This window comes from Lagopus leucura, unplaced genomic scaffold (assembly GCF_019238085.1).
Source record: "Lagopus leucura isolate 7727_CA_CO unplaced genomic scaffold, USGS_WTPT01 Super-Scaffold_100075, whole genome shotgun sequence".
Classification (NCBI taxonomy): Eukaryota; Metazoa; Chordata; class Aves; order Galliformes; family Phasianidae; genus Lagopus; species Lagopus leucura.
In genome coordinates this window covers 106,604-120,222 of record NW_024962315.1, presented here as the reverse complement: position 1 = coordinate 120,222, position 13,619 = coordinate 106,604, and the positions used below count along the sequence as shown (strand labels likewise).

General features: G+C 51.8%; 1 protein-coding gene across 1 annotated transcript in view; it reads right to left on the bottom strand.

The window, feature by feature from the left end:
• The window catches only part of PSD2 (pleckstrin and Sec7 domain containing 2), a 42,127-nt gene extending 29,850 nt beyond the window's left edge, over positions 1 to 12,277 (bottom strand). Inside the window, exons 1-3 of the mRNA XM_042887189.1 lie at positions 11,781 to 12,277; positions 3,825 to 4,313; positions 2,165 to 2,359 (exon numbers count right to left, since the gene is read on the bottom strand). Of these exons, the coding sequence (XP_042743123.1) occupies positions 2,165 to 2,359; positions 3,825 to 4,313; positions 11,781 to 12,277 (1,181 nt within the window). The remainder of the gene's footprint in view (positions 1 to 2,164; positions 2,360 to 3,824; positions 4,314 to 11,780) is intronic.
• Between the last annotated feature and the right edge of the window lie 1,342 nt (positions 12,278 to 13,619).

Genomic DNA, 13,619 nt, shown 5'->3' with positions numbered 1-13,619 from the left:
GAAAAAAGCTCCAATTCCTTCAGCCTAGGCAACTCTGCCAGATCTGCTGGGAATCTGGTTGGGCATTCTGGGCACTGCACACACAGAATCACAGAATGGCCAGGGTTTGAAGGGACCTCAAGGTTGAACAAGCCCAGCTCCCCCAGCCTGTCTTTGTAGGGGAGGTGCCCCATCCCCCTGCTCATCTTTGTGGCTCCTCTGGACCCTCTCCAACAGCTCCCTGTCTTTCTTGTACTGGGGGCTCCAGACCTGGTCACAGTACTCCAGATGGGGCCTCACAAGAGGAGAGTAGAGAGGGACAATCACCTCTCTGTCCCTGCTGGCCAAACCCCTCTTCTCATGGAGCCCAGGATACCATTTGCCTTCCGAATGCAAGGGCACACACCAAGGACAGCCATGCACTTCATCACAGGAATAATCAACAGGGGAGAACAAAACATCTGATTGATCCCACTTAACCTCAAGCTGGACTTGAAGAGCTGGCCTTGTCCAAGGCTCCCTAAAACCAAAACAAAGCAGCAAGCTATAGTCTAGCCCAGATCTCAGGTGGACTGAGTTGCTCTTGAGGTGTCTCCATAGCCTACACTGGGGCTATATCCTAACTCAGATTCTTAACTGGGCCTACAGCCATGCAGAATGAAGGAGGTGGGAGATGCCTTTCACCACCCTTTCCCTCCAGGCTCACTGCCCATCCTTCAGCTCGCTGAGTCTTTCTGGTGGTGACTCACGAGCCAGGATTCAGACAGAATGGTGAGCAGTGGTCGACACTAGCTTCTGTTGCGACTGCATCTCCCCAGCCCATCGTGTCTTCCCATGTGCCTCCCCAGATCCCTCCCAGCTTGGAGTAGTTGGAGGCAGACTGAGCTGCCAAAATACATGCTCTTCAGGGACTGAGACATTTAGGGTTAACATCACATAATGCTGTCAGCTGGAAAGAAACTGTTTGGTGATATCCAACCTCTGTTTCCTCGTCATCAAGTTTTTCATACTTGCTTGACAATGATGAACATATTGGGATTTTTAAGAAAACTGCCAGTATTTACAAAAAATTTAATAATAATAATAGTAATAATAATAATAATAATAGAAGTAGAATGAGCTGAAAAGTCTAAAAATGAGATTTTTACTTTTCAAACAACCGTCCTTGTTGGCCCACCTCCTACATACAGCTTCTCTGAATGCATCACTTAAATGTACTCTATTCCCACAAATGCAGGCTGGTTTTACATGAGAAAGACAAGCCTAAAATACACCTAGCTCCAACCTCCTTCATTTCCTGCTCTGCAAATCCACATGCCTGGTCCAGGAGCCTGCAGCTCTATCCAGGTCTTGTGCTGGGAAGTGTTCCAGCTTTCTAAAATTCAGCTGATCAAAACCAAAATTGATTTTTTTTAATGGATGTGTCAAGTCCCAGCTGTGGGTCACCGAACAGCTCCTGCAGTGTGAGGATGGCAGGAACCAGCAACAGGGCACACTCAGATGCACCCCCATGCTAAAAGTTCATTGCCTGGAAGCTCCCCACTCAGCCAGCTGGCATAGAAGATTTGCAGGAAAGAAGGATGCTAGGCTTGAGGCAGCAGCAACCAGAATTGCATCTGTCACAAGAACCAAGAGAGAAGAACAAGCATGCTGTCAAGAGATACAAAAAGCTGCTACAGAAGATCACTCAGGAGCTCCTTCCTTCCTCCCCAGGACAAAGTTGAATCATGGACCATCCTTGCTAATGGAAGCCTGGGTGTTTGCTGAGGGACAGCTGTGTCTTGCTAGTCAGGATGGCAGTGAGCCATTTCAAGGACATACAAAAAACAAGCAGTGTTATACATGACCCGGGAGAAATATACGGGCAGTTGGTGTCCTCGCACCCACTGGCACCCTAAAGTCATGCTACTGCTGCGCTTGTTGCTTTGTTACTGTTTCTCTCTCTTTTACAAATCACTGTATCTCTCCACTTTTGAATAAACACTTTCACTTCCCTTCTGCCTTATCCTGGCAAACCCCCCAGCTGAGGTAACTTGGACATGCAGTGCGTATCTCACTCTCCATCCAAATCTTGCAGCTCACACCGCCTCACCCTCCCCACCACAGATGCTTTTCTCATGGCCATGCTCAGTGCTGCCTTGGCCTGCTGCTTGGCCAGGCTGGCTCTACACCAAAGACCACTTACTTTTTCCCGAGCTGCCGTGCCACATCACAGCGCTTGAACCCTTCGAGGTTGTAGAGGCGCTTGGCCAACCTCTTTGCAGCCTCACTGTCTGCCCTGCAGCCGTTTGCCAAGGTGTCTGTGCTTCCCTGGTCAAGCTGCTCCGTGCTGCCCATGTCAGAGTCAGAGTCAGAGAGTGCATCTTTCAAGCTGGCGTCACTACACAGAAACAAGAAACAATTCAAGGAGCAGCAGTGTGACTTGGAGGAACCTGAAGAAAATACCACATTTTGATTTCTTCTTGTCCTAACCAAAAAATACAAAAAACACATTTGTGAACTGGACGTTGAGCAAACCCTATTTCATTTCAGGTCAAAAATGCATTTTGATGCATTCCAAAAAGTTTAATTTCAAACTAGTAGGAAAAAGATGGAAATTATTTCTTGCTAAGAAATGAGGATATACTCATTCAAAGCAAAGAAACTCAACCCTTTTTTAAGGTTCCACTGTCCACATGGTATGAAAAGCTGTCCTGAATGGATACGAAGGTGCCAGAACATATACCCTTCTGGTCTGTGTTGTAGGGATACCAACCTCTTTTGGAGCTGCTGACATTCAGGAAACCCTTTGGTATAGCTGATACACTTTTAGGTTCAGATTATTTGCTGAGGGTGAGAAAGTGCACTTGAACTTGTGCAAAGTGCTGTGGCTGGGCCCCCAGGGCATCATGCCGAGGGGATTGGCACCTGACCTGTTGTCACTGTCCAGCTGCTGCCCCCAGATGGCACGATGGCCAGCCGTTCTCACAGATGACACCTTGCGTGTTCCAGTGGCACCAGGCAGGTGGGGCTGCATCCCTTTGTTTTCATGCCAGGCCATGTCATTTCAGGCCAGTTCTGACACCTATTCACACATTTTTGGGCACTGTGACTCACAGAAGACCAATAATTAGCCGGACATAATCCCATGTTCTGGCTCTTTCCTTGCCTGGCTGCCCATCTCCTGGCTCCCACACACACAGAACTGCAGTACAGCCCCTGCTGCATCCTGGGGACGATGGCTTGGAGCTGGCCCAGCGGGTGCCATCTCCACTGATGTCCTCACTGCCTGCCAAGAACTCCTGGGGAAACCTCTACAAAGGCGCCTAAGTGAAACCTTGAGGCTCACCCTGCTTTTCAGAGCACATCTGCAAGTGTGCCTGGCTGACTGCTACCTGCCATGGACTTTGGTAGATGTCAGGCAGACAAGGCAGTGGTCTTCCTACAACAGTGCTGGCCTGCTGTAAGAGCAGGTGGGATTTGTGTGCAAGCAAATCAATGCTGGTGCCCTCCAGAGCAAATGTGTGCACAAAGTGCTTGAGCCTTGGCATTTCTTGGGCTCACAGTGCTCCTACAGGACCCAGCAGATCATGTTCGTCCTTGGGCCCTGTGTTCGAGAGCAGGAAAGGCAGACACAGATCTGCTGGGGAATGGCTGATCTAGTGCCATGTGGTCTTGGCTGTGTTCTCAGCCTTTGAATAAGAAAGTTTGTCCTGTGGTTTCTCTCTCTGCCATGACAACACGTGAGAGCAAGCACAAGAGGAAAAAAAGCATCTACACCCATTATATCCTATAAGCCTTGCTTCTGGGCTGGGACCCCATAAGACAAAGGCCCCTTTACCCCAGCAATTCACAGCCTGCCCTACCTGATGGAGTTAATGATCTTGGCGGCGTCTTCCTCTGAACCTTCCACATGGAACCCATTTGGGATATTTTTCAAGGACAACCGGCTCAGCACATTCTCTGACCTGCTGCTGGTAATTGAGTGCCTGAGAGGGCTCCCAAAATCCCCCTCTGCTGGCTTTGCTGCTGCCTGCTCTTGCTTATCAGCAGCCATGTGCTGAAGGGATTCTCTCTGCTGGGCCACCAGTTTCTGCTCCAAGAGCTCTGGGCTTTCCTTGACCCGCTGCTGGATCAATGGGGTGAGTGGCGCCTCAAAACTGACACAGCTGTCTGTCTCATCTGTAAGAGAGAGGACATCCAGAGAGTCCAAGCTGCTGTAGTACGTGCCCTTCATAAGGTCAGACTCAACAATCTTCTCAAAGGTCGAGCTGAACCCATCCCTGATGTCTTTGAATTGAAAACGTTCCTTGTCGTCCTCACTGCAGCTCAGCTTGGCATCTTCAGCAGCAAACCTGGACAAGAAGGGGAGATGCAGAAAAAGTGGTCAAGGAATTGCTTGTACTGTTCAACTTGGAGTTAGGGGGCAGGAGAAGAGGTAGGAATGGATGTTGCAATCATAGATCCTTGGGAGTTCTCAGTGGTATAACCTAATTGCTTCCCAGTTTTATTATAAGCTACAGAGCTGAAGAAGACAGAGCTTTGCAATGAGCCCCTCAGGTACCCAGTTATTTATGGTTGTGCCCCAGCAAAAAGCCAGAGCTCTGAACTGGAAACATTGGTGCCTCACACTTGCAGCTGGACCAATTGCCAGAATTGAATTAATGTAAGGGTTCTCTCTCTCTTCAAGTGCTCCGATTCTGGCAGCATCAAAAACACAGAAGACATTAAAGATTGAGATCAATTCATGTAACTGCATGTTGGCAGCAAATGTCCCTTTGTAGCAGAGAAAAAAACAGAAACCATTAGGGAGCAATTCATACGCTCTATCTTCAGCCTTTTGTCTTAGACAAGACACCCTAGAAGAGCAGGGCACCCTGCACTGAGAGGAACATCCACGGGGATGGAGCCCGGGCAGGGGAGGCTCTGTGCTGCTTTACAGACAGCTGTGGCACAAAGGCACAACATTAGCAGTGTGACAGAGGCTGCAAAATGCACCAACCTGCAAGGTTAGCTTCTGGGTAAGCAACTGCCAGCTATTCTAGCTTTCGATGCAGGGACATCAGTTCCAGGGCACATCCCAATGCAATCACACAGGGAGAATTCAGCTGGGCCAAACACCTGCTGGGAGCCCTGAGGAGACGGGAGGGCTCAGTCCGTCCTGGAACAGCCTGAATCAGCAGGCCAGCAAACAGGCTGGAGCTGGTAAGGGACTGGGAGAGGACACAGTGTGGGCAGCCAGCCCCAACGATCCAAAGGGGTATTCTATGGCATACAAACCCATGCTCAGCAAAAGCCTTGTGGGGGTGGTCTCTGAAAGTCACTACTGCTTAGAGACTGGCTGGGCATTGATCTGTTTTTGATCTGATTGCTTTTGTATCACTTTTTTTTTTTTCTCCCAGCAGTCTGGACACTTCTCAATGCACTTTACAAAACAGCTCAATCTTTCTAGGCAGGGAAACTAAGCCACACACCATATGGAATTGCTTGTAGCAAAAATAAGGACAGGTAGGGGAACAGAGCCCTATCTCAGCAGCAGAAATCAGAGAACAGGGAAAGCAAATGTCTGCCCCCACAGCCAGCCCCATTCCTCCAGTTCCCAGCTGCAGCAGCTTAAGGATGCCCTGATCTAGAAGCATGCAGCCCGTTTTGTCCAACAGACACAGGCTCCCTGCTTTCAAGGCGGGGATGTACCCCTGGACATCACTGCCATGCTTGGCAGATGCTTACTGGAGCCCTGAAGCCCTCCAGCTCTGCTTATACCATTTCAGTCTCGGGCGCATACTTCTCCCAGGGCAGAAAGAATTTGTCTGTATTTCTATGCAGAGCTAAGCAAGCAGCAAAGAAGGAAGGCTGCTTCTTGAGCAAAGAGCAGGTCAATGAGCAGCAAGGAAAGAATCTGGTCTTCCTTTTCCCCATGCTGGTAAACACACTGCAATCAAAGCAATTGCAATCATTTCCAATTTGTTGATTTTTTCTCTACTTCTAAATGTCACCAGGATCTACTCACCAGATGAGATCTTCAGCTCAGCTGAGACCCTTTCAGATGGAACAAATTCAACTACCAGCTCAGAGTGGCTGAAGGTGGGAGGGGCAGCCTGGTCCCCTCCGCTGTGGCCATACCCAGCCACCTCGGGAAGGATTTCCCCTAAAGAACCGGTTTGTACCCAAAACCTGCTGCTGCTTCTGAGCAAGATATCATTCACTTCCACTCATTTATCATTTGACCACATAGGGGAGCAGTAAAGCATCTACAGAAAGGCCAAGACAATCCGTTTTGATACCTTTCAAAGTAGAAAAACCCTCAGTACAGTGTAAAAATCATTTTTTTGTCAAGCATTTTCTGTCAAAGCACAGTCAACCACCAGAATGGCTGGGAATGGAAGGAGCCTTCTCAGCTGATATTTTCTTCTTTATTCAGGATTCAGAAACCTCACTCAATTTCACTGCTCCTTCTGCGATCACATTACTGACTCTGGCCCACAAAAACAGTGTCTCCAAATGCAGACACTGCCCATTTCAGCAAGATCCTCTCCCTCACTATGCTCAGGGCATGGCTGGAAGGCCTGGCAGGCAGCTGGGAGAGAGGTAGCACTGCAGAGGATATCCACGTGCCTGGACCTCAGGACCCTGAGCAAGCCTGAAATGAAGAGGACCATATAGTGTCCTCCCCTGAAATTCACAGCACCGCACCCCTCACCATGTGGCTGGACAAGGCTGATTCAGAAAAGATGTAGCAAACACAGAAACATATGCTATATCCACAGTGTTACAAAGCAAGCCAATGGGAAAATCATGATGTTTTTTTCTGATCTTGCAATCAACAAGGCAGCACAGCCCTGAGTTTACTGGTCCAGAGATACCATCACAGTGTTGTCACTTCTGGGAAAGCTTGGCTCTGCAGTGCCTTGGGCAGGGTGGAAGATCATTGCAGGACTTTGTGGCCCCACGACCTCGTCACCAAGGGGAACACACCTGTTTGGGAACTACTGCTGTCATTTCTGAAGAGCAGGCAGCAGGGGGTACCCCATGCTGAGAGGTGATGCTCATATGGATCAATCTCCAACATCCTCATCAGCATGGGCAGCAAGAGCTCAGCACTTAATACAAGCACTAATTCCAGGCAGTACAATGGGACCTGGCATCCCTCCACATGGAGAAGTCCTTAAGGTCATCCCCCTTGTTTGCTACAGCCAGTGCACTTACAGATTCAGACATGCAATGCAAGACAGCAGGAACTTTGCTAAAGGTGATCTCCTCACCCCAAGAACCAAACACAGTGTGAGAGGGTGGACAATGAGCAGAGAACCAGTGCAAGGAGGGAAGACTGCAGTGACAAGAGTTGCACATTCCCCTGCTGTGACAGCAAGGTGTGAGAACAAGTCAGCTTCCAGACTTCTCTCCTGCCGTCTGCAAGAAAACTGCACGCTGGGGAAGGATCTGAACGAGGGCACAGCATCCTGCTTTTAACGCACCAGAGCTGTCAGAGAGGGGAGGACAAGTCAGCACTGTCACATTTCTTACTTCTCGGTGTCCCGAGAGCCTGAGGAACCCAAGCAGGTGCTGTGAAGTGGCCACTCCATGCTGCCTTCCCATCCCCATGCTGCTGGGTGCCCACTCAGCTGCCTGGTGAGCTTTGGCAGGAACTGGCAGTACCTGCAAAGCAGGAGGCAGGGCAGAGCCACCTGAAGGGCACTGCGAGGAGGGACACAGCCGTGCACAGCTCACACTCCACACTCAAGAGCCGTAAGGCTTAGACTAACAGGTTCTCACATCCTCTGACAAGTCCTCTCTGCAGTCTGTGCTGTTAGAGCTGCTGTTTGCAAACTGAACTCTGGAGCTGCAACAGCTGAAAGCTGACATGAATTGTACCTTCAGATAACATCCTACTTCCAGGAGCTCAGGGCCACCCAGACCACCAGAGCTGGCCACACAGCAAGCCAGATGGCAGCTGCAGCTCCAGGTCATCCTCAGCTCTGCTTATCTTCCCAGATCCATTCATGTTGGCAAGGCGTGTGTGCAGAAAAAGCTTTTTCCCTCCACGAACCAGGAGAAACTTTTAAAACTCCACCTCTCTGCAACACGAAGGATTTTACAGCCTCAATTGCACCCTATGGACGAGTCCCATTGCCCAAGCCCTTGTAACAGTGCCCGCATATTTTCCAGCCCTGCGTTTATTCCCTGAGCCCAAATTCCTACAGCAGCACCAAGTCCGGAGTTCTTTGTTCCTAGAAATGCCTCACTGAAGGCTGCGTGCGGGAGAGGGCAGAGAGCAGGGCAGAGGCTGCAAAAGGGACAGCTCAGCAGATGCTGACAAGCCTCCAGCACCCACAGCCACAAGCCCGTCACATCCTTCCCTGCACGGTCCCAGGGAAGACCCTCCCCAGAGGAGGGCAAGCAAGCTTCCTACAGCTTAGAGCAGCCCAAGGGCAGCCACCTGCATCTGATTCAACCACGCTGGACTGGGAGGGAGATGAGGTAAGACCTTGCTTGCGAGTGAGCACAGCGCAGCCTCCCCACAGGGAAGTGTTGTGCACTTAAGTATTACACAGCGGGGAAGGCAATTGCTTTACTTAACTAAGGAGCCATATATTTATTTGCATTGTAATCACAAGCTTCTGTGTATTGAAGTAGCACTGTATCTAATTGCCTGTGCTGCTTTCCTCAGTCATCTCTGAAATGCTGTTTTATTGCTTATGGCAAGGCATGCCGAGCTATGCATTCAGTTATTACTGCCGCTGCACCGCACTGGATTTTTATGCACTGAGTTGTTTATATTTCACTTCGCACTGGTTAATTAGTTGCAATAAAGTAGAACCTCGTTTGCTGTGTTGGTGGAGCCATCAGAGAAAGACGTGCTGGCAGCCAGGACTTCCTTGCCTATGCGCTGTGCCTTTCTGCAAAGTTTTCTAAAACTTTGTTTAATGGAAAGTGAAATGCACAATGGCTGTATGTTGCCATGGGAAAAAGCGTGTGTGCAAAAGCAGTCCCAAGCCTGCAGGCACCGAGCACATATCACAAGCCAAAGGTGGGGATTCCTATATTTACCAGCCTGACATCTTAATGGGGCTGAAAGCAGAGAATGTCATTCGCCAGTAAAGCTCTCTGACTGCAGAGATGCAACTTTCTGAGATTAGCAGGGCCTGTGCTGGGGGCTGAAGGGAAGGTGGCAGACTTCTAGCCAAAACATCCACGAGGAGTGGAACAGGGCTTTGACAGTGTGCTGGCATGCCAATGGGACAGAAGAAAGAGGGGCCAAAGGGATTCAGCCAGTGCAAACTGCAGCACAAGCACAAAAGCTTTGTCTTTATTTCCTTGAACAGGGAAACGGAAAAACAGAGGATGACTATGAATTCTCCAGTGCCTTGGTCCCTCTGTCAGCTTTGTGACTCATGACCCACACTCACTGAGCAACACAAGTGTAGCTGGCAGCTCCCTATGGCACAGAAGGGCCGTGCTGGTTTTCGCCCAACCACCCAGTGGGTAGGTGGTCAAAGCACCACCTTTGAATGCACTCAGCTAACCTGATTCCTGGACAACACAGTTTCCCAGATTTCAGTTGCATCCCTGAAGTTTTCCATCTGCACTTTTGCCTTCAAGTATATATAGTATATGACTTGTCCCCTGTGCGTTCAGCTTCCCAGAATACTTATTTACTATCCAAGTCCTTATGTTCAGAGCACAAGATCACGGTCAGTTCATGCAGAGTGCAGTCAGGCTGCACTGGCTCCAAATGCTCAGCCTGCCACTTCTCCCAGTTCATGCCCCTGTACCTTAAAGTAATTGCACTTCCAGTGATTGCACCAGCATTCACTGACCACTCATAGCTTCCTTCTGATTTCACTGTCTGCTGGGGAGCCACAGGTCAAGCAGCATTCCCTCGCAGCACAGTGACTTGCAGACATCCAAGAGCTGACAGAGTAGCTCACAGGACTTGTGGAACAGGTGCAGAGGTAGGCTCCCTGGGCTCTCCAGACATCAGCAGATAGAAGCAGTCCGCCTTGGACACCTATTTCTCTTTAATACCTTCAGTTGTGACTGTTGAAGTAGTTGCTGCTTCTTGCTGGCGCTGTTGGTAACGCAAACCACCAGTTTGCTGCTGGGGAGCCTGCTAACTGCTACAGATGCAACGAATTAAGGATGCGTGCCGTCAGCCCACATGCTGCGCAGCTTCCCAGCACCACTAACACTCTTGGCCATGCTCCAGACAGTGCTCTGAGCCAGTGGCTCAGCCTGAAGCCTGCATAGTCAGGAGGTGATTCAAATGCCCCTTTGCCATCTTGTCCCTGTTACACCTTCTCCTCTTAGAACACCATTCTCCTCTGCTCTTCTCCAGCCCTGTCATGCTTGTGGCATCTCTTCCATTTTGGGGCAGAAGATATGTGCAGGCAAAGCCATAACATTCACAGTGACCATCAACCCTGGGCAGCTACAATACAACTCCCTGGGTGATTTGTGATCTATGTTCCTCTTGCAGGAATGCCATGGGAAGCAGCCCACCTCAATCCAGTGACCACCCCGCAGACTGCAGGGCCCTGTGCAGTCATAGGCACTTGCAGGGTCACCTCAGTGAGGCTGAGTCCCTGCTCAGTGTCCCCCAGCCTGGAAAGCTGTCCCATGAAATTGGGCTGCCAGCAGGGAGGACACAGGTGGGGGCATCCTGTGGTTTGTCTCAGGCACTTGAGAACAAGATGACAGGCACGTGTCTGAGCTGCTGAGCTGCCACCCATCCAGCTGCAGAGTACAGGGTCTGGGAGGGGACTACCTGCCCTGGACCTTCAGGCATGCAAATTTGGAGCGTGCCTGTAAAAAGGTCGGCGTAGGCTCTTCTACACCTAGCCTCATGCACTGGTGAAGGCTACCTGAACTAGGAGGACCTAAACCACAGGAGGACTGTAGAGCTGGGACAGCAGTAGGACACGGTCCCTGCTGCGATGGTGGGGTCCTGCCTGGCTGACAGGCACTGGGGGCTCTTCAAGAGGCCCTCTCCTCCACCTGGCCATTGCCACCCAGTAGCAATGAGCATGCTGTGTGCTAGTGGCCACATCTCCTAACCCTGCTGCAGTGACTCTGAGCACACACACAGCTGCTGTGGGGCATCACTAAGGTGCACCCGAGCTGAGGCATCGCGAGCCCCCAGCTTTACCACATCACCCCACTACACAGCACTCCCTACCGTCCTGCTCACCTCCCAGCATCCTAAATCACACTCATCCCTGATGCAGCAGCACATCCACCCCTTGCTACATACACAAAGCAGAAACTGAGTTATCCTTGTGCCACCCAGGCACTGGCAGCACCAGCCACAAGAGCAGTGGGAACCAAAGCTCAGTGCCCTGCCTTCCCTTACTAATGAAGTGCTCCTCTGGATGCAAAGCTGCATCCTGCTGGCCATGGATTGCCAAAGCCAGCCATGCTGCCAGGGACTCCCAGGACACCCCAGGCTTCCCATGGCTGCAGGCTGCCGTGCCCGCCCTGCCCACTACTTCAGCTATCTCAGTAAACTGCCTGTAGTGCTGCAGCCGCAGCTCAAGTCACAAGTGGGACACTCCCAAAAGTCATCCCTCTCCCTAAGAAGTCCCTAAGCCTTTTCCTTCGCCTTAGCACATCTGAGCCAGACACTGGCTCTAATCACAGACTTTCCACATTTGCGATAGGGAAAGAAGCCCAGAGCAAGAGAGCAAAAAGACAGTCAGCCACGAGAGCAGCTGCAGCTTTTAAAGTGATGAGTTACACAGGGAGAAGTGGAACTCAGACCGAGGGCTGGGAAACGGCACACGTAAGCCATCACCCAGCCAGCGCTGCGGCAGCTTCGCACTCACCCGAGCGGCTCCTCCGGCTCATCAGCGCTCAGCGCTCCCGAGGAGCCCAGGAAGCCGTGCAGGAGCACCTTGCCGAGGGCCCGGCTCCGTGCCTGCGGCCCAGGGGAGCTCTCCTCCCCAGAATCCACGCTGCCGGGGCTGGGCACGCCGCCTTCCCGCGGCCGCAGCCTCGCCGCCTCGCCGCCCTCGCCGAGCTCCGCGCCCACGCCGTTGGTCAGCGCCGGCTCCTCGCGGCCCTGGCCGTTACTCGTGGCGCGCGCCTCCCGTTCCCGCTCGCCCGTCGAGGCCGCCAGACGTCGGTCCCCGCGGCGCTCCTCATCGGCCGCTGGGCTGGGCTCGGCGTCACCCGGGGGGCCGGCTCTCCCGCTGGCAGGCTCTGCAGGCTCGCCGAGCTGCTCGTCCCCATCGCTGCGGGCTCGCACGGCGGGCTGCGAGCCTGAGGAATGCAGCTCGCTGCGGGCTGCCACAGACGACGGAAAGTGCCTGCTCTCGCTCATATTCCGCTCGTCCTCCCGGCGCTTGCGGGCTCCCTCCCCGCGGTCAGCTCAGGCGCGGCACTACCTGCAATAGAAGAGACCCCACGTCACCGGAGCCCCGAGGATCGAGCAGCGCTGGTTTGCCCACGGCAGCTCAGCGGGGTGACAGCCGATGCCACAGCTGTGGTGGCAGGAGCGGGGGGAAAAACGTGTGTCCTCCAGGAGAAAAGCAGAGAGGGTTCATATCTGGATTTGCTGCTTGTAAGGATGAGTGCTTGTCACCCAGCACTGAGAATGGAGAAGAAAATCTGCCCTCGGGTTCTACCAAGGATCCAGGCATCCCCTCCTCTCTGCCCCCAGAGCTCCACACACCCAGCCCTAAACACAGGCCGGGGACAGAAATGCAGCCCCACTACTCTCTAATGCTGGTCACAGGAGCGCTGCTCCCCAGCACTGCCTGCCCCCTGAAAGTTGGGCCTGTGATGGCACTGGGGAAACAGGAGACAGGTGTGGGTTTGGTTTTTTATGTTTTTGGTGTGTTTTTTTTTTAACACTTTTAAGCAGCTGTGATCTGCCAACCTGTGTGATTCTCCCTGCTGACTCACATCTCTAAGCAGCTTCTTTCCTTCCAGAGTAACACCTTTCCTGGTATACAAGTACTGCTGAAGTATTTACCAGCTAAAGCTCTGGCAAAAGTGTCCCTGCTGAGTATGCTATGAGGTGCTCTCTTTAGGGCAAGGGAAGGACACTACACTGCACCACAAGCGGCTTCTCGATAAAAAGGGACCTTATTGGCAAACATGCCCATTGATGCAAAGTCTTGCTAGCAGCATCCTGAGCCATGGGCAGCAGCCCTACACTGCTGTGCAAGCACTGTGAGCCCTACAGCTGAAATCCAGTGATTGCAGTGCCAGCAGAAATTCTCTCTTCTGGAAGCCAGTGTTTCTGTATGACATTTGGGCTGAGGCACAACAGCCAAATTAAAACAGGGTGATTTAAAACTGTGTCTGCCTTCACCTGGGAAGGGAGCATACCCAACTGGTTACAGCAAGCAGATGGGAATCCTGGCTTCTTCCCTCGGTTCTGGTCCTACCTCATGTCACAGGCAGAACTTAACTCCCTGCCTCAGCTTCTCTGCAAACTACAGATAACAGCACCTCTGAGAAGCTGTGAGGGTGCCCAGACTTTGGGAATGGGCTCTGCATGCTCTGACTTGCTAAGCTGAGGCTCTCGTTAGCAGTGCTTGCTTAATGCAGGGCCCTACTAGTTCTTGGTACCGAGATGTGCCTCTGCTCTCACTACCCCTCGACAGGTCAGTGGTCCATCCTCCGCCACTGGTTCCTGTATGCATGGGAAAGGAGCA